Source organism: Podarcis liolepis, assembly GCF_965112155.1.
Source record: "Podarcis liolepis genome assembly, chromosome: Z".
NCBI classification, from domain to species: Eukaryota; Metazoa; Chordata; class Lepidosauria; order Squamata; family Lacertidae; genus Podarcis; species Podarcis liolepis.
Window position 1 is genome coordinate 1044999 of NC_139570.1, and position 25906 is coordinate 1070904.

General features: G+C 50.2%; 1 protein-coding gene across 1 annotated transcript in view; it reads left to right on the plus strand.

Moving 5' to 3' along the window:
• Positions 1-15622, plus strand: part of SHROOM4 (shroom family member 4) — a 39074-nt gene extending 23452 nt beyond the window's left edge. Inside the window, exons 4-11 of the mRNA XM_083486203.1 lie at positions 1245-3351; positions 4485-4549; positions 5902-6555; positions 8022-8134; positions 8239-8485; positions 10915-11077; positions 11669-11944; positions 12982-15622. Coding sequence (XP_083342329.1) covers positions 1245-3351; positions 4485-4549; positions 5902-6555; positions 8022-8134; positions 8239-8485; positions 10915-11077; positions 11669-11944; positions 12982-13251 — 3895 coding nt within the window. The 3' untranslated portion in view covers positions 13252-15622. The remainder of the gene's footprint in view (positions 1-1244; positions 3352-4484; positions 4550-5901; positions 6556-8021; positions 8135-8238; positions 8486-10914; positions 11078-11668; positions 11945-12981) is intronic.
• The last annotated feature ends 10284 nt before the right edge of the window (positions 15623-25906 follow it).

Genomic DNA, 25906 nt, shown 5'->3' on the forward strand with positions numbered 1-25906 from the left:
CATCTGGATGACTTTTGGCCCATTGACACAATCACTCCTGAGCACCTTCTCAGTTTGTTTCCTCCCTGGGTGACGGCTGGAACATGAGTGGAGGAAAACTCTAGTAGACTGCAGTCGAACACTGGTGAGGGCTCATCACAAAGCCTACCTACTGGCAGTGAAGGCAGCAAAGAAGGCATACTCTTCTGCTTCCATTGCATCCTCATTATGGTGTCTGGCAGAGCTTTTCTGGGTAGTATGGGGCCTCTTACAGTCTGACACAAAGGAGGTGATGGATCCAATAGTAATTCATTGTGATTTGGTTGCAAAGCATTGGATAAAGCTGCTTACACCTGCCAGGATCTTGACGCCACTGTTAACAGCAGATGAATCTCGAGGGCTGTCCAGAGCACAGTCTAGTCCTGTTGTGTTGGATGAGTTTCCGTTAGTAAGCTCAAAGACATGGACAAGGTGCTAGGATCAGTCAGGGCACTCACTTGCGCTCTGGACCCTTGCTCCTCCTGCCTGATAGAAACTAGCAGGGGAGGGACAGCTGGCTGGGCCAGGGAAGTGGTTAATACCGTCTTGCGAGAGGAGGAGGTGGTCCCTGCCCGCTTCAAGGAGGCAGTGGTGAAACCACTCAGCCAAGAAACCCTCCCTGGAGTTGAAAAAAACTAACTACTGGCTACTTTCCAGTCTCCCCTTCTTGGGCAAGGGTCTTGAGAGGGTGGTCACACACCAGATCTAGGTGCTTTTGGAGTAAACCAATTTTCTAGATTCATTTCAATAGAAGGTTTCAGTTGTGGTTTTTTGTTATGTACCGTATTTTTCACTCTATAGGATGCACCAGACCATAAGATGCACCTAGTTTTTGGAGGAGGAAAACAAGAAGAAAAAAATTCTGAATCCCAGAAGCCAGAACAGCAAGAGGGGTCGCTGTGCAGCGAAAGCAGCAATCCCTCTTGCTGTTCTGGCTTCTGGGATAGCTGCGCAGCCTGCATTCGCTCCATAAGACGCACACACATTTCCCCTTACTTTTTAGGAGGGAAAATGTGAGTCTTATAGAGCAAAAAATACGGTCTTTTGTGTTCCCATTTTGTGATTTTATGTTGTGAACCACGCTGTGATCTTCAAGTGAATAAATTTAATAATTAAATAAATGAAGCGGTATGCAAATATTCTTAGAAATGAATAAGAAAGGTTACTGGCAACAGGCACTTTTGTCTACAACCTCCTAATGAGGGATCCCTCCCCTCTCCCCGCAGTGATCTTCCCTTGCCCTGGAACCCCCTCGCTCGCCACTGCAGCACAGACAAGAGCAGCTCCCTTGGGAGCATGGAAAGCTTGGACCAGGGTGGCCAGACATCATACTACGAGGGCAGCCTCTCTCCCATTGACCAGACCATGTACCAGAACAAGCGGGACTCTGCCTACAGCTCCTTCTCGGCCAGCTCCAACGCCTCCGACTCTGCTCTGCGGCCTGAGGACGGCGGTGTCCCCGAAGGCCTCCCACCAGACCCCCGTTACCTGCAGACCAGTGGCGAAGCTGTGGCAGCGGTGGGCCTGCACGCCTCGCCCAGCCGGCCTGCCCCCAGTGCCAGGGCAGCCCCCTGCCTTCAGGACAGTCACTTCCCCAGCTCTACCAGAGCTGTTGTGTCCACCCCTCCCCAGCCGCCAGTGAGGCAGGACAGCCTGCGAGCCTGTAACCTGCCCCCAACCAACACAGAAGGCCGTCGGAAGGACTCCCCTCATCTCAAGGCCCGCTGGACCTCGGACACGCTCCTTTCTGTACGAGGCAGGGACCCCGAGCTGGGCAAGGAGTCGCCCACAGAGCACTACTACTTGCTGAGTTCTCATGCTGACCAGCCCACCCCCATGGAGAAGGAAGCCCAGAGTGCCAACTCCCTTCCGGGTGGGCAGAGCAGTGGGGGACACCCCTTAGGCAAGCCTCACACAGGCAGCCAGGACCCCTCTGTGACCAAGCCAGGCAGCCCCGAGGGTGCCTGCCAGCCCCACTGGAAGGCCTGCTGGGCTGGAGCACTGAGCCATCGTCACAGTGCCCCAGAACACCTGCTGGCAGCTCAGCTGCAGGCTCTGCACGTCTCCTGCCCCCAGGAGGGCTCTCACTGGACTGTGTCTCCGCTGCACGTGGAGCAAAGGAGCAACCCAGGGGCCCAGCAGAGTCAGGGCTCCCCCAGAAAGGCGCAAAGCCCCCATTCTGAAAGCTGCCACATGGGGCCAGAGCGACCCAGGAGTGCCTCTGTCGAACTGGCATCCTCCCCGCATCTGCAGCCCACTGGAGATGCCAGCACAGGCCTGAAGGAGGCACCCAGCACGGAGGTGGGGCAGGAGGAGGAAGGGAGCATCGTGGGCACCAGGAAGGGGGGCTCGTCTCAGCACCGCTCAGCCCATATGCGCCGGCGCAGCGACCGCTTTGCCACCAACTTGCGGAACGAGATCCAGTGGCGCAAAGCACAGCTGCAAAAGGCGAAGGGCTCCACTGCACTGTTGGAGGAGGGGGAGTCCAACCAGGAGGCAGGGGAGCCCCCCGGCAGCCCCCCTGTCCCTCCTTCCCTGCTGCCCCACTCTCCTCCACCTCCCATGCCCAAGGGCCGGCCTCCTGGCTTGACCCAGCAAAGAGCGCTACTTCCCAGGCGCTGGGGCTCTGAGCTGAGTGTCTTTGCAGCAGACAGTGGTTTCCCCAGCCCCAGGAAGTCCCAGGGAGCTCCTCCACCTGGAGGAAGTCAAGGGGGCCGCTGGAGGTGGTCACCAGAGCGCAAGCTGCAGCCCCACCATCAGAGCCAGCAGGTGGCTGATTCTGGGAGCCCCTTGCCGCCCCCTGAGGACTCTGGCCTCCTGCCTTTTGCCGACCGGAGGAAGTTCTTTGAGGAGACAAGCAAGCCGCTGTCCTCTGGGGGCTTCAGCTGCCAGAACAACAGGCCAGCGGGGGTACCCCTCCCCAGGATGGTGGACCAGGACTCCTTCCAGCCAGCCAGCTCCGAGCGCAGGGACCAGCGCCGCCACTCTGTGGACCAGCCCTACAGGCTCCTGCACCCCCCGCCACCCCACACCTACCAAGACTTCCTTCCAGAGGTGCCTGCCTTTTGCAAGCCATTGGCCCAGTGTGAGGAAGACTGTGATCACTGGCGCCCCCTTCCCTGCTCACGTGCTGCCCGGGAAGGCTGTGCTTGCTGCTATGGGGATCGGTGCCCCGCAGCTCATCACAGGAACATGCCGGCAGCATCTGGCCACTGGGCCCACCACTGCCACTCACACGCCTGGAACCGCTGTCGCGGCTGCTGCTGCTGCCCAGCCCAGCACAAGTTCTTGGAGGAGGGGGGACCGTGGCATGCGAGGAAGACCTTTCTAGCGGTAAGAGGGTGTGGGTGTGGGAGGGGTTGCAGGACTGATTGCAGAATGATTTGGAAGGGACTCTGAGGGTAATCTAGTCCAACCCTTGGGAAGGCAGGAATCTCCACTCAGGCATCCATAGCAGATGGCCTTCCAATCTCTCCTTAAAGATCTCCCAAGGGAATCTGTTCCACTGTGAAAGGGCTCTTTCTGGCAGAAAGTTCTTCCTGGAGTTTAGTTGCAATCTCCTTTCTTGTAACTTAAAGCCACAGGTTAGTGCCCTCTCCTCGAGCAGGAGAAGATAAGATAGAGATACCTCCTCTTTTCCAAGCTAAACATCCTCAGCTCCTTCAACCATTCCTCATCAGGCTTGGTTTCCAGACCCTTGACCATCTTGGCTGCCCTTCTCTGCACATTCTCCAGCTAGTCAGTATCCTTAAATTGTGGTACCCAGAACTGGACATGGGTCTCTAGGTGGTTTCCCTCCAAGGCAGAATAGAGTGGTACTTTTACCCTAACCCTAACCCTATGATTCTATATGTATGCTTTAGTTGAGATTCCTGCATTTGCAGGGGATTGGATTAGATGACCCTTGGGATCCCTTCCAACTCTATGATTTTATTATATGGACACTGTGCATGTGGAAAGGATATTGGGGTCTTAGAGGACCACAAACTTCGTGTGAGTCAACAGTGTGGTGCAGCAGCAGCAGCAAAAAATAAAATAGAATAAAATAGAATAAAATAGAATAAAATAGAATAAAATAGAATAAAATAGAATAAAATAGAAGCTAATGCTAGTCTGGGCTGCATCAACAGAGGTCTCATATTAAGGTGAAGGGCAGTCATAGGACTGGACTACTCCCTTGGCCAGCCATTCCAAGGAGAGTCTTCATCATTGCCTGGTGGATTCCAGGCCTCCCCAAGGGCTGGCTCAAGACATTTTGGCACCCGAGGCAGACCCGAGATTTGGGCCTACCTCTGTTTCAGGGAAGAAGAGATTGACATCAGGGGGAAAAGTGTGGGGAGAGAAAGTTTGGCTTTGGGGTCTGTTGCTCCTGGCGATACTGCAGTCCGAGGCAGTTGCCTCACCTTGCTTCATGGGTGGGCTGACCCTTCGTGCCACCACCCTCAGCCTCTGTTCCTTTTTTCCAGGACTTTTCCTTGGGTGAGTGGGAGCCTCCTGCACCCAGCAGGAAGACGATGAGCCCGTCCATGAGGTAAACAGGGGGTGCCTGGGGTGGGCAAGGAACGCTAGATGTTGGTGCCCACAGATGGGTGGGGTGGGGTAGCAGGAAAAACGGCAACGTGGCACAGCATTTCCTGATTCACTTGATGTCCCCAGGTGTCTGTGAGGTGCTCCTGCTGGGGGCCCCTCCTCGCAAGATGCTAGGCCCTTCTCCATCATCGGCACTCACCCCAAACTGCATGAGGCTCTGAGGCTGGCATAGGCCCACAGAGGGAACTCTTGTAGGCTGGAGCAACGGAAGAGCCATTCCTTCCCACCTCTGCTAAGTCCTGTGTGTTTGCTGCTGGGGCTGGACCCATTCCATCTTGCTCTAGGGAGAGGCGCCACTTCCTCCAGGCACCCCTGGCATTCATCACAACCAAGATCAATGAGGGCCTTACTTTGAAGGCCCAGCACCACCCACCAGCCACCTCAGGAGGAATGGGAACTGAGCACTGAAACAACCAGAGCCAGGAATGTGGCACAGGAACCAGCTGGGGCAGGGTGGAGAGGGCAAACTGGCCTAACCTTCCTTCTGACTGAAGGGGTTTGCCCCATGGCTGTAGCAACCCAGGAAGGTGGGGGAGAGCAACACACCCTTGCTGGCCTTTTGGAAGCCCACTTCCTGTCAGAAGCTTCTTCCCGAGATGCTGAGGCAGAACTGGATGGGGTGTGTGTGTGTGGGGGGGGTTGTCTTCCCTAGTGCCATTCTGTGGTTCGCCTCAGTTGTCAGAATGCCTTGGGCTGGTCCTGTCTGCAGAGGCTGCTGCCACTCACTTCCAAGTGTCCTGATTTTCCAGGGACAGTCCTGGAATGATGGAAGCCATCCCAGTTTCTGATTTGATCTTGGAATGCCCTTATTTTCCCTTTTCCTTCCCTCCACATCTCGGAGAACAGTTAAAAGTGGTGTCTGTGTGTAGGGGCAAAAACGGAATCCTGTTTATCCTGAAAATAAAATTCCAGCACCAAATGAAGGAAATGGTGAAGCTGTCATACGAAGCCCTTCCTGTAGTTTTGAAGGAAAATATCAACAATCCACTTTCCAGCAGCCAGCCATTTCTCAAGAAAGGCACGGTGCATTTATTCCTTTATTGTGAAGAGACCCTTTCCCTGTCTGCTCAGAAGTATGTCCCATTGTATTCAATGTAGGTTCAGCGGGGAGGTTTAAATTTGGCTCAAGGTGACAGATGCAAACTTGTATATGACTTCTGTGGGAGATCAGACGACGGGGAAAAGATGCTTCAGATCAGACGGGGAAAAGATGGGGAATAGGATGTCCCTATTTTCGCCAGAGAAATGTTGGTGGGTATGCTGCAGGTTGCTCTTCTTTCACTCTCCTTGCAGTGAACTCGCACAACACAAGGTGGGCTTTGCGAGGGTCAGCCCCTTCTGGACCTGCTCAGAGGCCTCCGAGGCAGAATGGCACCCTTCCTGCCACGCTGGGCCCACTCACAGCCTCTCCTGGGACAGCAAGAGGCCTGGGCAAGCAGCAGAGAACCTGGCCTACAAAGAGGACCCTGCCACCCCCCACAGACACCCCCAGCGCGAAAGGGCCCACTCAGAGAGCCACCTCTGTGCAGAGCAGGCCGGTGCTTCTGGGAGGGAGAGACGAGAAGCCCCTCTGGCCAAGGTGGAGGAGGGGGCCCGGCTGGAGTCTCCCCGGGCAGCCAAGCAAAAGGGCCTGCCCCCTCCACGGCCCCCGCCACCAAACTGGGAGAAATACCGCCCCGGCCGTGCTTCCCACAGCCATCTGCTTCCCCCCAAGGCTGGCCCACACCCTCAGCTGGAAGAAGCCTGTGCCCACGGCCAGAGCAGCAGAGAGGTGGCAAGGCAGCGGTCTCAGAGCCTGCCTCTGGAGCAGCTGTGGGGGGAGGCCGGCCAGCAGCTCAGCCCCAGGCCTCAGGAAGCCCCCCACTCCCCCTACCACTACAACAGTTCACCACTCCGGACCCCAGAGTGGGCAGTGCAAGATGGGAGCAGCCAGAGTGAGTCATCCAGGCAAGTAGTGCATTGCTTTCTGCCTCTTGGGGCTCATAGGTTGTGGGCATGGGATGGGGGTGGTGGTCTGTACAGAGGGGCAGGTGATTTCAGGAGGGACTACCTGGGCAGGAGAGAGCAGGATCAGTGCCTAGGCCTCTTCATACTGACGACTCAAAGGACAGGTGGAGGTTTCTACACAGAGGTTGGATAGCCATCTGTCCTGGATGCTTTAGCTGAGATTCCTGCCTTGCAGGGGGTTGGACTAGATGGCCCTTGAGTCTGTGCCCCCTTTTAAGCTTAGCCTGAACCCCATCCAGCCTGTAGCAAGAGACTTTACAGTGAGTGGACTTGTTGGGATGGGGGCAGAAAGCAGCAAGAGGGTCAGACTGTGGTGCAGAAGAGGAGGACTCTCATGGCAAATAACTTCATGTGGGCTAGTAGTGTGGAGTTGTTTTTCCAAAAGCAAGGATGGGGACCTGGTGGCAGGACTTGCCAAACTATGAGGTGGACTGAGACATCTGCCTCAGGTGGCAGCATCTCAAGGGGCAGCTGGAGAAGGAAGGGAATGTGGTGGGGGTCAGCTGCTGATGAGATCTTGTGAAGTTTTGCCACTGCTGCCACTTCTTCTCACATCTCTGAAGCTGCTGTGGGTGACACTTGACCTGACCGCTGCTGGAGGTGGTATGTGTGAGATCTCGTGAGAAGTTGCTTCTTCTCCTCACTTCTCCCGTGGTGGGAGGGTGCCCCACCAAAGAAGAGGCACCAGCTGTGTCTGTGTTCAGGTGAGATTTTGTGGACCTCTCCCGAAATCTTGCCTGAACCCAGAAGCTGTGAGCAGGGGAGGGCGGGCCCAGATGTTGCCAGGCTCCAACTCTTAACATCTTGCCATCTTATCAGGAGGTCCAGTTCCATACAATATAGGGATTGGGGCTGTAGGTGCAGGAATTGGCAGGTGGATGGCTGGTGGTTAAGGGCAGTAAGTTTAAAAAGAACAAAAAACTATTGTAGTATAAGGTTAATGGTAAGGAATGGAATGTGAATTAGAAATAATCAGGGAAATAATGCAGCAACAAGGAGGACCTTGGACACATCATGAACAGAGTGCAGGAAACCAATTTTCTGAAAATTTGTTTTAAATTTGTTTTCATGTGGCTGATTTGGTAAAAATTTGGAAAATCAACAAAAACGACTTAGGGGCATATCTCCTTTGGCATTCCCTCCCCTTAAATATGAGACAGGTGCCATCCCTGAGGTCTTCCCAGCACCCGGGACTTTCCTATTACAAAAAGCCTCTGCACTGGAATTACTTTTAAGGTGTTTTATTGCTTGCTGCCCTGCGCTCCTTCAGTAGCCTCAGCTTTTGTAGCTGGAGTCAGTCCGGGGCCTTCCCTCCCAGGGCAGGAAGAAAAAGGTAGAAAAACCACTGAGCTTGAAGCTATTTAACCTGTCTTTAATCGGGTGTCTGGTGGGTTTTGTGCTTAAAGGCCTGCGCGTTCCCCGGAGGAAGCAGCAACACCCAGGCCCCTGTGGGAAAAGCGGAAGGATGGATCGGCCAGCAGGACCCCTGAGCCGGTGTCAGCCAGCCCCTCCAGCCTTGGTGAGTTCTGCTTCCCCTCTGCAGGTATCCCTGCCTCTTGTCTCTCCAGCAATGCTGCCGTCTGAAAGGGCTTCTCTGTCTCTCTCTCTCTTCCCCCTTCACAGCCTCCAAGGAGCTAGAGGGGGTTGAAGGAGATGCCTGCTGCCCAGGTACAGTGGGTTCAGTGCACCCCTTCCGCCTGAACTCGGAAGAGCAGATGAGGGACGTGGCAGGCAGGGACCACTCCCTGGCTGGAGTGCTCAGCCCCACCCTGGGTCTGGTGACGGCAGCGGAAATGATGGGGGGCCTCTTCTCCCCCAGTGAGGGTGCTGTGTGGCCCCCTCAGGCTGGTGCCGTGGGACTCTCAGCCAGGTAGGCACACCAGCTGCAATCGCATCCCCAAAAACTCTTGGTATGTAGGGCAGCAAGATCTGGGGGCCGGGGGGGGTATGTGGGCCCTTGGCACAGAGCATCCTTCCCCTGCCAGGAACCCTCCTGGGCCCACCAGCCTCATCCAGCATAGAATCATAGAATGGTAGAGTTGGAAGGGACCACGAGGGTCATCTAGTCCAACCTAGTCCAATGAGGAATCTTTTGCCCAGCGTGGGGCTCGAACCCACGTCCCTGAGATTAAGACCATCTGCGCCGTGGTCAGGAGGGGGTAATGGGAACTGAAGTCCATTAACATCTGGAGGACAACCAGGTGGGGGAAGGATGGCTCTGAGCCTTGAGGAAGGACCAGGGCGTGGGGGACCCACATTCAGACCCCCACTAAGTCATGCAGCTCCCTTTTTCTCAGTCTCCCCCGCCTCACAGGATTGCCGTGAGGGTCAGTTGTGGGAGGGGAAGAAAGTAGTGCAAACCACCATCCAAGGGTAGGATACTAATGTATAGGAAGAGTCTCAGCCTCTGGGTGGGTGTGAGCCTGGGGTCTCCCTGGAGGTGCCCCTCCTGCTGATGCCCCTCTTGGGACACCTCATTGCTGCCTGTGACTCCCACTCATCCCCCACCCCCACCAGTTGCTGTTTTATTGTAAATATATTGAGAATTCATATAGCAGGATTTGTAGAGTTTGAAGGGGCTTACAATGCAATGTATGCATATGTATCATTTACAATGATATCAATGCATGATAGAACAAGGGCTTGAGGGCAGCTTATTTTTTATACTGCTGTCAGCCAATAGCTGCATTACTTATAAGATGGTTCTAATTCGTCACCATGACTTTGCTTGTATGCCATTCACACACAATGCTCAAAGTGATTTAACAAGAAGGGAACAGCAATTCAGCAGTAGTTCAGAAGTGGAAACAAAAAGTACACCTGTTGACTACCTGAAAATCTTTAGCCTACCCATTATAAGCATTTATTTAAGTTACAAAATAGTTAAAGAGACCAAACTCTCTCTCTTACACACATGCATGCATGGAGATGAGCAGTACTGCCAGTACCATCCAGACTTCCTTTTGTGCCGCGTTTCTAAGTACAAGTTTGCACGCTAAAGCACCATGTCTGAGCCTTTCTGCCCCGGGCTTTTCCCACAAAAGCCCCCTCTTTCCCGCTGAATTGAAGCAAATGGCAATTCACAGAAAACCCAAATGGCTGTTTGTTCTGATTTGGCATTATAGAGCAGGTTCTCATGGAAAGTGCCGGGCAAAAGGTAAGTGTGGATGAGTCCTAAGGCCTCATAACGTCTTCCAAAGCTGGAAATTATGCATTGGACAAAGGGCTACCATTGCAGTCCCCTGTTTAGAACCCCAAAGGGCTCCAAAAGCATTCTGCTGACCTCCCTCTTCTGTCTTCTTTCCCTGAAAGATGTTCAGTTTTGCAGGTTTTGATGCCCCCCACTTCAACGTGGCATATCCTGCCCTTCCAGTATTTTTCATGTGTAGTGTCTTGCCATCAGTTTTCTGTATACATTGATGCATAATCTTATTTGTATGCCACCTCTCCATAGTCCAAACCACGCTCAAGGCAGCTCACATTAAACAACACATAACTACAACATGACATAAACAATAAATCAGGGGTCGGCAACCTAAGGCCCATGGGCCGGTAGCGGCCTACGAGGCTTGTCTAACCAGCCCATGGCAACCCCTGCTGCCACCCCCCCTTGCTGCCCGCTGTTACTGGTGCGCCGCAGCGTGGCACAGGGATTGCCTTCCGGGTTGATGGTGCCTGTGTGCAGGCACACGGGCGCTCCTCTGACCTGAATGTGTGCCGGAAATAGCGTGTGCGCCCGTGGGTGGGAGAAGTGCCCATGTGCATGCACACATGCTATTTCCGGTGCACTTCTGGGTCAGAAGAGCGCCGGAAATAGCGTGTGCGCACGCGCACGGGTGCTCCTCCAACCTGGAAGAGCGAGCATGCGCACACATTCTGGTCCATCCTCCGATGGATGGAGCATCGACCTGCCCATCCTTCGATAAGGTTGCCGACCTCTGCAATAAATGAAACACCAAAAAATGGTTGTGTATTGTGTAATGATTGAACACCATCCACATATATCATAACAAGCTCTAAAATAAAAACACAGGAAATTAGTATCAACCACAGCAACAACACACCCCAACAAAACTCCCAAACATTACCTCAGCCCAGGAGTCTTTTCGGCAGCCTCAGCTTTTGTAGCTGGAGTCAGTCCAGACACCACCTTTCCAGGCCAGGTGGGGAAGACCTGCAAGGCAGAAGCAGGTTTTCCAAGACTCACAGCCACGATGGTCACGTGAAGGCAGACAGTGTTGCCTTGGCCTCCTCTCCATTTTGGAGCCATCCCTCCCACAATGCTCTTTGTTGGTATAGGCAACCCAGCCAACCTGTCTCCCCAACCTGTGGAGGAGCTGGCAGCCCCACCTCCTCCTGCTCTGGCAAGGCTGAGCTACTGAACAAGAGGAAGGAGTTGCCTGAGGGGGCTGGAGCCAGTTCGGAGGAGGAAGAGGTGGACCACGACTTGGCCAGGAAGAAGGTGAGCAGGTGGGAGGTGGGCTTTTCCACTTCAGTTTCCAGGCCCTGCTCAGCTGCTTGGGGATTAGTGGGCAGACCTGTCCAGCTCTTTGAGTCAAACTTAGCCCCAGTGAGTGGCTCCTGTATTTTGGGGGGTGGGGTGGGGGCTGGAAAAGTCGAGTTGGGAACTTGGACCATCACTGTTCATCACTAGGACAGTGTGTGCTTGCTGCGAAACAATTGCAGTTCTGCACAAACAGAGCCCAAGCCCTGTGGTGTCCAAAGCTGAACCCTGCAAATGGATGGAATTCACTGGTATAATCTGCTTGTAGCAGTTGCTACCGGCCATGATGGCTCTCTGGCACCTCCATGTCCCAGAGCAGTGTGCCTCTGAGGTGACCCCCAGTTGCTGGGAATCACAGATGGGGAGAGTGCTACTGCTAGGCTGGTGATCTTCTTTTGGGCTTCCCCCATTTATCGGGTACTGGTTGGCCAGGATGCTGGGCTACATGGGTCCCCTTTGGCCTGATTCTGCTGCAGCCAGTCTCTTCCCGTGGCACTTGTCCCCCCCTAACTAACCCCTCACCCCAACTGCAATCTCTCCTGCCTCCAGGTGCAGCTGATTGAGAGCATCAGTCGGAAGCTGGGGGTGCTGCAGGAGGCTCAGCGGGGCTTGCATGATGACATGAATGCCAACATGGTGCTGGGCAGAGAGGTGGAGAACCATGTCAAGGGGGTCTGCAAGCCCCATGAATACGAGAAGTTCCGCCTCTTCATCGGAGACCTGGAGAAGGTGGTCAACCTCCTGTTGTCCCTCTCAGGGCGGCTGGCAAGGGTGGAGAATGCCCTCAGCAGCCTGGACTTGGATGCCACTGCGGAAGAGGAGAAGGTACAGGGCAGGTGGGGTGGGCGACCTCTGGAAATGCAGCTCTGAAAGGCCCCTCTCTCCTGTTTGGGAGCTCCTTGTCCCCAGACCAAGATGTTTGCTGCCTCCTCTTCATCCCCACCTCTATTTTGCCTTAGACCACATCTGGAGTCCAATTCTGGGCACCACAGTTTAAGAAGGATATTGACATGCTGGAACATGTGCAGAGGGTGGCAACCAAGGTGATCAAGGGTCTGGAAACCAAGCCTGGTGGGGAACAGCAGAGGAAGTTGAGCATGGATAAAATGAGAGTGAGAGAGTTGAGAGGAGATATCCTGTCCCATGGAAGGTGGAGCAAGCTTGTTTTCTCCTTCTCTGGAGGGCAGGACCCGATCCCGTTGTAGGAAAGTAGATTCTGACTAAACACCAGGAAGACCTTTTTGATAGTATGAGATGTTAAAAACCTCCAAGGATCTAAAGTTTACCACCTCCTGAGGGAGTCTGTTCCACTGTTGAACAGCTCTTACTGTCAGAAAGTTCTTCCAGATGTTTAGTCAGAATCTCCTTTCTTGTAACTTCTTGAAGCCAGTGTTTTGGGTCCTCCCCTCTAGAACAGGAGGACACAACCTCACTCCACCCTCCACGTGACAGCCCTTTAGATAGAAAAGTGCTATCATATCTCCTCTCAGTTTTCCAGGCTAAACATACCGAACTCCCTCAGCTGCTCCTTATAAGGCTCAGTTTCCAGACCCTGGATCATCTTGGTCGCCTTCCTCAGCACCCGGTCCGGCTTGCCAACATCCTTCTTAAATTGTGGCACCCAGAATTAGACACAGGATTCCAGGTGTGGTCTGGCCAAGGCAGGATAGAGTGGGACCATGACTTCCTTTGATCTGGACAGAAGACTTCTGTTGAGGCAGCCTAGAAGAGCGTTAGCTTTTTTTGCTGCTGCACTACACTGTTGAGGGTGGGCATGTGTGCCTGGGTGTCCTGTGCCTGCTTCCTGGTCTTCCTGCTCTGGGTTTTGACAGCTCCCTCTCTTCTCCCTTCCCCAAATCAAGCTGGCCCTCCTGGAGAAGAAGCGGCAGCTGATGGCGCAGCTGGAGGATGCCAAGGAGTTGCAGGACCATGTCTCCCGTCGGGAGCGCTTGGTCTTCGCCAGTGTCTCACGCTGCCTGCCTGCTGAGCAGCTGCACGACTACCAGCACTTTGTGCGCATGAAGTCAGCACTCATCATTCAGCAGCGGCAGCTGGAGGACAAGATCAAACTAGGTGAGGAGCAGCTGCGCTGCCTGCGGGATAGCCTGCGCAGGGGGCCCAGGGAGTACTAACCAAAGCCAGCTGGGCTTTCCTGCATCGCAGGGGCTGGGCTACATGACCCTCAGGGTCCTCTCCAACCGTACCAATTCATATTCAGCTGGTGCCTCCCTTAGGGGACTGTAGGCCAGCTTTGTGCTCACAGTGCCTTCTTGCTCTCAGGACAATTATAATCGTTGCCAAAGATTGCTATGCCAGATCACTGCATCCTCAGCCCTCCTCTTCCATGGCTGGGGTTGGAGGCTCAACCAAAGTGTGCTTTGCTGGGAAGACAATGACACCAGCTGCTCAGGAAGGTGAGGGAGGGATTCCTGGAGCTCCACTGGGATGAGGACTCCCAGGGAGGCAGCCTGAGTGCCTTGGATAACTTTCCATCTTCTCCCCTCTGGAGCCACCAACCCCGCAGCCAAGGAAGCTCCCCTAAACAGCAGCATAATCCTCTGGCGCCCACCGCTTATTCCAAGGCCTGGCTTGCCTTTCCTGCCTCCTGCTGCACAATTAATTAATTTATTCCTATCTTAGCTTTCCTTCACCGAGATAATTGTGAGGGGTGGGGGTGGGGTGACTGCGATGGGCCAACACAAATCTCAGCCACATCCCTTGAGGGCAACATGTCCTGCAGCTCTCATTGGTATGTTAAGCTTAGGATGTGTTGTGGTGGCTTCAGAGGAGTCTGTGCCCCTTCCCCTGCCCTCTGGAAGTGGCTTCTCTGCAAGGGTGGGGTTTTTTGTGGGAGGGAGGCTTCAAGCACAGAAACAGCACCCCTACATGCGTTCCAGTTCCTTTTGTTCCAGTTGCCCCCTTCCTCTCCTTCCCCTCCCAGCACCTCAATCTAAAGTTTCTCTTGCCAAGTTTAAGGGCAGGAAAAAATTCCTCATCTTTCCCCATATCAAGATCTCTTGCTGGGGAGTTGTGGTTTCAAGTTGTTTTGAGCTCTGCTCATTTCCTGCACAATCGTGGGGGGGGGGGGGAGCTGAGGACCTGTTTGCAGATCCTCCTCCTCCCTCTCTCTGGGTCCCTCATGGCCTGGGGAGCTGCAGCAAGCCCCTTGCACACTGCAGATTGGCCGCTGCTTCCTTGATCTGGCACCGAACCCTCCCAGCTCCACCCAGAGGCAATCAGAGGAACCAGTGAGGGCAGTGAGGGTCCTGTGCGAGTGTCTGGAGGCAGCTGGAGGATGGGTGGCGGCTAACAGATTGAGGTTGAATCCTGACAAGACAGAAGTACTGTTTTGGGAGGATGGGGGGACATGTGGGGGACTCCTTGTTCCTGTACAGGGTAACTGTGCCCCCAAATGACCAGGTGCGCAGCCCGGGAGTCATTTTGGACTCACAGCTGTCCAAGGAGGTGCAGGTCCATTCTGTGTCAAGGCAGCTGTTTAAAAGCTCCATCTGGTACGCAGGCTGAGACCCTCCCTGCCCACAGACTGTTTCAACAGAGTGGTGCATGCTCTGGTTATCCCTCGCTTGGACTACTGCAATGTGCTCTGCGTGGGGCTACCTTTGAAGGTGACCCGGAAACTACAACTAATCCAGAATGCGGCAGCCAGACTGGGGACTGGGAGCAGCTGCTGGAGCCATATAACACCGGTCCTATGGGATCTTCACTGGCTCCCAGTGTGTTTCCAAGCACAATTCAAAGTGTTGGTTCCACAGTGAGGGAACCTTTAAAGCCCTAAACAGCCTCAGCCATGTTTACCTGAAGGAGCGTCTCCACCCCGGACTCCGGGGTCCCTCTCCCGAGGGCCTTCTGGTGCTTCCATCACTGCGAGAAGCGAAGTAACAGGGAACCAGGCAGAGGGCCGCCTTGGTAGTAGCACCCTCCCTGTGGAACGCCTTCCCATCAGATGTCAAGGAGATAAAGAACTACATAACTTTTAGAAAACATCTGAAGGCAGCCCTGTATCGGGAAGTTTTTGATGTTTGATATTTTACTGTCTTTTAAATATTTTGTTGGGAGCTGCCCAGAGTGGCTGGGCAACCCAGTCAGATGAGTGGCATATAAATAATGTAATTATTGCATTATTATTGAAAAGGGCTTCCCCCAGTACAGCCAGCCTCTGCTCCCCCCCTACCACCATGTGCTGATGGGGCCCCCTGCTCCCTGCCTGTGTAAAAGGCAGAGCTGGCCCAGCCATGAGGCAAGGTGAGGTGACCACCTCAGGCAGCAGGATCCACAGGAGCAGACGATCCCAATGTTGATCTTCCTCCCCCCTTGTTCCTAATGTAGATATCTTAGCTTCCTGATAGTTGTATGTTGCTTTAAATGTATACTTTATATTTGACTTTCTTCTGTAATGTTTTCTTCTGGATTGTTTTATTTGATGTTTTAATTTAGGTTGTAAACTGCTTTGAGCCCCCCCCCCCAAATATATATATAAAGATATGAACGTGTTGTTGTTGTTGTTGTTCCTGATGTAGATTTTCTCTCACCTCCTCTGCCCTGGTGGGGAGGGAGGACGCCATTTGGGGGTCTGCCTCAGGTGCCAAAATGTCTTGGGCTCAGTGCCAGCAGCAAGACATGTGTCCTGAGAAGGTGCAGCCTTTATTTGCACAAGTTCTTGCTGGAGGGGGTGTGGCTGCTGTGGCTCCTTTCTTCAGAGACCCTCGTCAGGAAGACAGTCAAGCCATCTGGGTTGGGGAATCCTAATGCAGCTGCCAGCCAAGCGGACCTGATCTCCGTACTTTTGGGCAAAGTGCCTTCACTATATGTAGACACAAAGCGAGGGGCCACCCATGTTCTATTGGGCTCATATCTCATTTGCCAGTCTCTTCCTGCCTCCTCTGCTGCCACATCCATGCCTTCTGCTTGCAAATCAGGCCTTTGTGAGTTGCCTGCCCCTGAATTCTCCGTCTTCATGCCCCTCAGACATCTTGTAGACTGGAGCTGGCATTTCCCAGAGAGGATCGACCCACCCATGAGGCAAAGTGAAGCCACTGCCTCAGGCAGCAGGGTCCACAGAGGCAGCAGTTCCCAATGTCAATCTCTCATTGTTCCTGATCTTCCCTCATCCTTTCTTCCCTACCTGGGTTTGCATGTGCCATCTTGGGGTCCACCTCAGGTGCCAAAATACCTTGTTTCCCAGCAAGGAAACTCCTTTTTGGGTGAGGACTCCTATGGTCACTACTGCCTGGAGCTGGAGGAGAGTGTTACAGCATCTTTCTCCTCCCACCCCCTCAACCCAAAACACATATTTACCAGAGGAATGTGCTGGGCTCCTGCCACAGATATTCCTGCCCCTGACGACATCCTCTTCCTCTCCATTGTGTCTGGAACAATGTTGGGATGTCTGAGCTTCACAGTTTAACCTCTTCAGTGCCTTGAGCCACTCATTAAGAACTTGAAAACCAAAGTGGAGCCAGCGGGATCAGGCCAGCAGCCCATCTAGTCCAGCCTCCTGTTCTCACAGTGGCCAACCAGATGCTCGTGGGAAACTATGGAGCAGAACATGAGCACAACAGCATCTTTCCTGGGGAAGGAATGGGAACTGGGGCAAGGGGCGAGGGGCAATAGGTGGGTGAATTTCAGCTGGCACAACTGGTTACTTCTTGCCATGGCTGCTGTAAGAGGTCTGGATTTGCTGATCCCAGATGGGGAAGAAGCTGCTCTCTGCTCCCAGACAGACACATCCTAGTGAGACCTCCTCCATCCTCCCACCCTTTGCTTTGGGGCTGCACTCTTAGCCTGGCCTTTTTTGGGCAGCAGTGTGGGAAGCAAAAGCAAGTCACAGTGGCAAAGAGCTGCTCCTCTGCTGCTGATCTGTGCGACAGACAGCCCAGGCTTCCATCCAGCAGTCCATGAAATCCTCCCCTTTTAAACCAGAGAGCATCTCTCCAGCCAGCGAGGCTGAGGGTACATGATGTAATGCAGTGGCTGTGGGGGATTTTTTAAACCTCTGCTTTACACCATCTCTACACTTAACCTGCCAAGGAGATGAGGGTCTTTGCTAGGGCCAGCCCATCCATGGGACAAGGTGAGGCAGCCACCTCGGGTAACAGGATCCACAGGGGCAGCAGATTTCCCTTTGTACCCGAGTATAGATCTTCCCCCACCCCTTCTTCCTTGGCAGGGAGAGGGATGCCATTTTGGGATCTGCCTCAGGTGCCAAAATGTCTTGGGCTGGTCCGGGCTTTGCTTCCACCATTGGAGGCAGCAGGGCTTCCGAATGCTGGTTGCTGGGAACCGTAGGAGGAGGGAAAGTGTTCTTGTGCTCAGGTCCGGTTTTTGGGAACCCCTTTTGGTTGGTCACTGTGAGAACAGGGTGATAGACTAAGTGCCCAATGGCCTGATCCACCAGGATTTTCTTGCAATCTTACGTTTATGTTCTTAAGACTGTTACTTGAAGGGGTGTCATGCTGAAGAAGGCACTGACTTGTTCTCTGTTGCTCTGGAGGCAGGACTAGAAAGTGATGGGTGAAAATGGAAAGGAGTCAGATTGCAGTCACCGTATTTTTCACTCCATAAGACACACTTTTCCCCTCCTAAAAAGTAAAGGGAAATGTGTGTGCGTCTTATGGAGCGAATGCAGGCTGCACAGCTTTTGCTGAAGCCAGGAGAACAAGAGGGATCAGGGCGCACCAATCCCTCTTGCTCTCCTAGCTTCAGGGATAGCCACCCAAAGCCTCCTGAGCGGGAGCACTCCCGCTGTGCTCAGGACGCTTCGCGTTGCTTTCGCTGAAGCCAGGAGAGCAAGAGGGATCGATCCCTCTTGCTCTCCTGGCTTCGCTTCGCTGGAGAGGCGCTGCACAGCTTTCCCTCTGTGCACCGTCCCTTCAGTGACACGGGAGGAGAAATGGAAGGGGCTCCATTTCTCCTGCCGCTTCACTGAAGGGGCGCTGCGCAGAGAGGGAGAGAACTTTTTCCCCCTTGTTCTCCTCCTCTAAAACAAGGTGCGTCTTATAGAGCAAAAATACGGTAACTATCAGAAGACCCTTCCCAAGGGAAAGAGCTGCTCAGCAGTGGAACAGAGGCTGCCTCTAGAAGTGCTGGCCTCTCCATCACCAGAGGTACTTAACTGGAGGCTTCATTGCCGCTGGCCTGGGACACGGGAGTCTGCATTGACGAGATAAACTTCCTAAACCAAAACAGTCACCCTTTGAAATCTCCACTTTCCTGAATTTTGTGATGCATTTCTCCAAGCCGAAAACAGATATAAAATGGGGTGTGTTTTATGATACAACATACAAAAATGCTTTTGTGTTCATGAACTTATTTGCAATAATGTGTGCATTGGCAAAATGACACATCCAATGTTACTCCAATAGCTACCTAGTTCAATGCGCAGTGACTCACACTGAGTTCTGCGGATGATGGGCAGTATACAAATTTAATAAATTGCTTACTTACTTACTTACTTACTTACTTACTTACTTACTTACTTAATGGCCCACTGAAATTAATGGACATGGCTAATGTAGGTCTATTAATGCCAATGGGTCTGCAAGAAGCAGAATTTAATTCAATGCATCCCATAGAGTCATGGTGTGTTTTGCCTATACACCACCTTCCAATTCCTACATATCTATGTTATTTACTACATGGTGGCATAGGCTGGGTTTGTCTGAAGCAAAGCAAGGAAAGGTTTCTGCATCCCACCTCATATTAAGCCAAAGGCGCACCTCAAATTTATGGGCTGATTTACAGCCGTGGATAAACAAGGCCCGTTCTGGGTTGTGTTTGTTTCCATGCCTGTGTGCATTTCACTTATCCTTAAATGTTACCCAGATATTGTAAAGCCTATTCCAGTGGGAAGGGATTCACCATAAAGGAGACCCAGCATAGAGCACAATTGCAGTCAATTCACCTCAGATGTTCCACGTGAACTTGGGGCGTAGAACAACTGCCCTTTCGAGAGCTGTAACTGAGAGACCCTCTTAAAGGCTCCAGTGTGGAAACAGCTAGCTATTTTAAAAAAGTTGGTTTTCTCACACCTCAAAAAGCAAATGTGCAGAAAAGGACTGTTAAAATTGCCAACAGGTTGGAAGTTCCTGTGAAGTGTGTGGCTGCACTGCGCACGTGGCACTTTTCGATTGACAGCAGCCGCAGGAAAACAAGGCTGGAGAAGACTAGTCAGGGGTCAGGGAAGCAGCCTGTGAAGGGTTTGCTTGCAGGATGAGCAGATCAGGGATGAGAAGGCGCTTGTCCTTCAGTCATCCAAACTATACTTCAAAAACTTCCAAGGAAGGAGAGTCCACAACCTCCTGAAGGAGTCATTCCACTGTCAAACAGCTCTTAACACTCAGAAAATTATTCCTGATATTCCGTTGAATTCTCCATTGGTTTGAGTTCTTGCAGTCTCTTTTCCAGGCTAAACATAACTAGCTCACTCACTCAATCATTCTTCTTAGTTTCCAGACCCTTAATCATCCTGGTCGCCTTCCTCTGTACACTTTCCAGCTTGTCAACATCCTTCTTAAATTGTGGCGCCCAGAACTGGACACAGGACTCCAGGTGGGGTCTGACCAGGCAGAAGAGAGCGGGACTACTACTTCCCTTGATCTGGACTCTAGACTTGCCCTCAAAAAGTTCTTCCTGGTGTTTAGTCAGAATCATGGGCAGAGGAAGAGTGAAGAAAGACTGGACAAAATCAGTTTTTGCTTTGTCTTCCTTTTGCTGGTTGGATGCAGCTATTTGAGGAAGAAACCATGAAGGAGGTGGTTAGAAATGTTCCCATAGGAAATAATGAAAATTGTCAAATCGTTATGCGACCACTCGCTTAATGAACCATTTCCCAAGACTGCATTGTGTTTGGAAAGTGGGAACTGCACATACAAAAGCTATTAATCTTGGGAAATTCTTAACTGTTTCAAGAGTTCTTTACACAGTGCCAGGATTTCCCCAGTTCTTAAATCTCAAATCCTAATATGTGTTCAGATTCACAGAATTTCATAAGCTTCTTAGTGGTGGTTTATTCTTGTAATTCTCTCTGTGACAGACACAGTTCCCTTTTCAAAACGAACTGGGGCAGTAGTCCCCATTAGAGCAGGACCTCTCTACTCTCCCCGCCCCATAAATACTAAACATGGGCTCCACTAGAACTGAACAGAAGCTCTGAAATCTCCTTTCCCAATTGCATGGGGATGAGAGTGTGGTAAGAGTGCCGCCTCTCCCACAATTCCAGGGTGGACCCCAGCAGGGCCCATGTCTCCAGCATCCTAGAGACACTCAGTCAGCATGGAAAGCGAGCTTTAAGCCCACTTTAAGAAGCCTTATCGCCTTTTGTGCTGGTTCAGAGTGAAAGCAGGTGAGTCAGCCACTGAGGATGGGCTCCTAGGGTCGCTCTGGAGAAGAAGGGAAGAGTTGGGAACTCTGAAAGCACATGCAGTCCAACCCTATGGGAGTTTTAGAATATAATTAAAATGATATGAGGACAACTCTAGTAAGAAAGAGCAAACCACTATGAAAATCATTTCCTTTAGAAACAGCCAGTTCCATGAAGCATGCTAGAATAATAATATATATTTTTTAAAAAAACAGTCTCCACCTGCTGGCAGTAAGACAATAAGGAGGAAGACAATCCATGCCATGTTTTACTTTTAAATGGAAGAAGTATGCGATTCTGCTAAGAAATGTCCTGACCAGGACCACTGGGAAGAAAAGGCTCTGGTGGCCAGAGATTTTGTTTCAATCAAATATATTTATTTATGTATAGAAAGGTATGCATGTCTACACCATTCCAGATAAACAAACCCCCTCAAAGCCTTCTTAAAAAAAACCCTTCCCTGACCCCCACAGGCAGCTGTGTCTTGAGAGGCTTCCAAGGGGATGGGGAAGCAGCGCATGGCTTGACAGCAACTGCTAATGGATCACACTGAGCTGATGATGTTCCAGCCAGGAGCACCTTCATAGCCACTTAGGTGGGGGTGCTAAAAGCCATTCCCTGTCAAATAAAATCATCACACACACACATGCTCGCTATACACAATTTGGGCAGCAACCCATCTCCTCCACCTTTGGTGCTGAAGAGGTTCTGCAGCCCAGAAATAATAATAGTGGTAGCAGTGGTAATAATTATCATTACTTTTTATATTCCACCCACCTGGCAGGGTTGCCCAGCCAATCTGGGCAGGTTCCAACACATAACATAATAAAATGTCAAACACTATTAATTGTTCCTATTAATAACAGTAATAATATTATAAAATAAAAGTCATAAAAACTTTAAAATAAACAACATATCGAACAAAGCAAAATTCAACAATCGTTCTGAATCTAGTAGCAAACAGTAAAATTAAAACATTAGCAAAAATTTAACAGTTCACACTTATCAACCACAATAAAGAATTACAAATCTACAATCAATAAAAATAACAGCAAATCACAATGCATAAAATACAAAACATACAAAACCATGTAAAAGGATTAAATTGAGAAAGAAAGATACGAAACTGAAAAAAGGATTTTTAAGAAGATCACCTTCTAGTGCCCAAATTCTCCCCACCCGACAGCAGTGTCTGGGTGGGGGTCTAAGCAAGGGAGTTCAATCGTGGTGTAGAAAAGAAGTGAAAAGTACACAGCCACTGGGGAGGGGGGGTTCTAAAAGCCCCTCCCCATGAATTAAAAGCACCACGCCCCCTCTCAGAAGTTCTCCTGCTTTTGGGGTGGGGGGGTCTAAGCAAGGGAGTTTGATTGTGGTGCAGAAAAGAAGTGAAAAGTACACAGCCACTGGGGAGGGGGGTTCTAAAAGCCCCTCCCCATGAATTAAAAGCACCCCCCAGAAGTTCTCCTCCTTTTGGGGTGGGGGGGGGTCTAATCAAGGGAGTTCAATCGTGGTGCAGAAAAGAAGTGAAAAGTACACAGCCACTGGGGAGGGGGGGTTCTAAAAGCCCCTCCCCATGAATTAAAAGCACCACGCCCCCCTCTCAGAAGTTCTCCTGCTTTTGGGGTGGGGGGGTCTAAGCAAGGGAGTTCAATCGTGGTGCAGAAAAGAAGTGAAAAGTACACAGCCATTGGGGAGGGGGTTTCTAAAAGCCCCTCCCCATGAATTAAAAGCACCACGCCCCCCTCTCAGAAGTTCTCCTGCTTTTGGGGTGGGGGGGTCTAAGCAAGGGAGTTCAATCGTGGTGCAGAAAAGAAGTGAAAAGTACACAGCCATTGGGGAGGGGGGTTTCTAAAAGCCCCTCCCCATGAATTAAAAGCACCCCCCCAGAAGTTCTCCTGCTTTTGGGGTGGGGGGGTCTAATCAAGGGAGTTCAATCGTGGTGCAGAAAAGAAGTGAAAAGTACACAGCCATTGGGGAGGGGGTTTCTAAAAGCCCCTCCCCATGAATTAAAAGCACCACGCCCCCCTCTCAGAAGTTCTCCTGCTTTTGGGGTGGGGGGGTCTAAGCAAGGGAGTTCAATCGTGGTGCAGAAAAGAAGTGAAAAGTACACAGCCATTGGGGAGGGGGGTTTCTAAAAGCCCCTCCCCATGAATTAAAAGCACCCCCCCAGAAGTTCTCCTGCTTTTGGGGTGGGGGGGTCTAATCAAGGGAGTTCAATCGTGGTGCAGAAAAGAAGTGAAAAGTACACAGCCATTGGGGAGGGGGGTTTCTAAAAGCCCCTCCCCATGAATTAAAAGCACCCCCCCAGAAGTTCTCCTGCTTTTGGGGTGGGGGGGTCTAATCAAGGGAGTTCAATTGTGGTGCAGAAAAGAAGTGAAAAGTACACAGCCATTGGGGAGGGGGTTTCTAAAAGCCCCTCCCCATGAATTAAAAGCACCACGCCCCCCCCAGAAGTTCTCCTGCTTTTGGGGTGGGGGGGTCTAAGCAAGGGAGTTTGATTGTGGTGCAGAAAAGAAGTGAAAAGTACACAGCCACTGGGGAGGGGGGTTTCTAAAAGCCCCTCCCCATGAATTAAAAGCACCCCCAAGAAGTTCTCCTGCTTTTGGGGTGGGGGGGTCTAAGCAAGGGAGTTCAATCGTGGTGTAGAAAAGAAGTGAAAACTGGATAATTCAACCACTAAAGGAGGTTTGCAATGAAATTTTGGAGGGGGGGGAAAGCGCCGGAGTCGTGGAAAGAAGCATATATTACACTTATACCGAAAACTGAGTCTGAAAAGACACAACTTAAGAACTACCGACCCATATCCCTGTTAAATGTGGATTACAAAATATTTGCTGACATTTTGGCTAAAAGGCTAAAAAAAGTATTAGGGGAAGAGATACACAAGGACCAAGCTGGCTTTATCCCAGGCAGGCACTTGTCTGATAACACGAGGAATATAATCAACATTTTGGAGAAGTTTCAAGAGGACATTAACACTAAAGCAGTTTTAATCTTTGTGGATGCTGAGAAAGCCTTTGATAATATTTCTTGGAGTTTTATGAAGAAAAATCTTCAGGGGATGGGGGTCGGTCAAGGGTTTGAAAATGGTATAAGTGCAATTTACTCAGAACAAAAGGCTAAATTAATAGTTAACAATGTGGTGACAGAGGAATTTAAGATTGAGAAAGGGACACAACAAGGCTGCCCAATTTCCCCATTGCTCTTTATTTCGGTCCTAGAGGTTTTGTTAAATATGATCAGAAGGGACCATTTGATCAAGGGTATAAAGTCGGAGCCAAACAATACAAATTGAAAGCCTGCGCAGATGACTTCGTATTGACGTTACAGGAGCCAGAATCTAGTACTAAAAGAGTATTAGAACTGATCCAAGAATTTGGTCTTGTGGCAGGATTCAAGTTGAATAAGTTAAAAACTAAAGTCCTTGAGAAAAACTTAACAACGATTGAGAAAGAGAGGTTTCAGAATGAGACAGGTTTAACGGTGGTTAAGAAGGTGAAATACTTGGGGATTAATATGACATCCAAAAATGGGAATTTATTTAAAGATAACTATGAAAAATGCTGGTTGGATATCTAAAAGGATTTAGAAATATGGTCAAATCTGAAGCTTTCCTTGTTGGGTCAAATTGCTGCTATAAAGATGAATGTATTGCCAAGAATGCTGTTTTTGTTTCAATCACTACAAATTCTGGACAAAATGGACTGTTTCAAGAAGTGGCAGAGAGACATTTCCAGATTTGTCTGGCAGGGCAAGAAGCCCAGAATAAAATTTAAAATATTAACCGATGCAAAAGAAAGAGGGGGATTTGCCCTGCCAGACTTTAAACTCTATTATGAATCAGCAGCTTTCTGCTGGTTGAAAGATCGGCTGCTTCTTGAGAACACAGACATTTTGGATTTAGAAGGTTTTAACAATGTTTTTGGGTGGAATGCATACTTGTGGTACGACAAGGTTAAAGCACATAAAGCATTTAAAAACCATATTGTCAGGAAAGCATTGTTTAATGTCTGGACAAGATATAAAGACTTACTTGAAAATAAAACCCCAAGGTGGTTGTCACCGATGGAGGCAAAGGCTCAGAAAAAGCTCAATATGGAGGCCAAGTGGCCGAAATATTGGGAAATTTTAGAGCAAGAAGGAGACAAATTGAAATTGCAGAGTTTTGAGAAACTAAAAGATAAAGTGCGAGACTGGCTTCACTATTACCAAATAAGAGAGGCCTATAATTTAGACAAAAAAATTGGCTTCCAGGTGGAAAAATCAAAGTTGGAATCAGAACTGTTAGATCCTAAAACAAAGATACTTTCAAGAATGTATAACTTGCTGTTAAAATGGAACACTTATGATTAAATGGGCACAGGACGTTGGACATAACATTATGTTTGCTGACTGGGAACTGTTGTGGACCACAGGTATAAAATTTACGGCATGTAATGCCTTAAAAGAGAATATTATGAAAATGATTTATGACCCCATGTCAAGCTTGCAAAAATTTATGACCCCAGTCAAGCTTGCAAAAATCTATCATTTGCCCGATAATAAATGTTGGAAATGTAAAGAAACTGAAGGTACATTCTTTCACCTTTGGTGGACGTGCCCAAGGATTAAGGCTTTCTGGGAAATGATCTATAATGAAATGAAAAAGGTATTTAAATATACCTTCCTGAAGAAACCAGAGGCCTTTCTTCTGGGCATTGTTTGCCAATTGGTGCCAAAGAAGGATAGAACCTTTTTTATGTATGCTACAACAGCAGCAAGAATACTCATTGCAAAGAATACTCATTGCAAGATTTACCCACTCTGGAAGAATGGCAGATGAAGGTGATGGACTATATGGAATTGGCAGAAATGACTGGCAAAATCCGAGACCAGGGAGAAGAAATGGTGGAGGAAGACTGGAAGAAATTTAAAGACTATCTGCAGAAATACTGTAAAATTAATGAATGTTAAAATGATGTTGGACTGAAAAGAAGTGGTTTTGGTAAAAAGGTTAATAAGAATAGGTAAATATAGATAGTTATACGGATGAAAATATATAGTTATAATAGGTTAAGATACAGAGTAAAGATAAATGAAAGAGGGTAAGGATTTGCTGAAAAGACTTTGAAAACGGGAATACAAAAGGGGAGGTGTGAGGAGGTCAAGGAAATAAGCAAATGAGCTTAAAGATACTGAAAAATGGATTTATTCTTTTTTAAAATATTTTTTCCTTCTTCTTTTTTCTATTTTTTAGTTATCTTGTTTTTGTATTTTGTATCATTTTCTTTTTTTCTTTCCCCCCCTTCTTTCCAGGTTGTTTTTTTGTTAACTTTCTCGCTAGCTTGTGTTTGTTAGTATTTGTTTGTTTTTTCTTTATGTGTAATTTTTTTGCATAATCTCAATAAATATTTTATATAAAAAAAAGA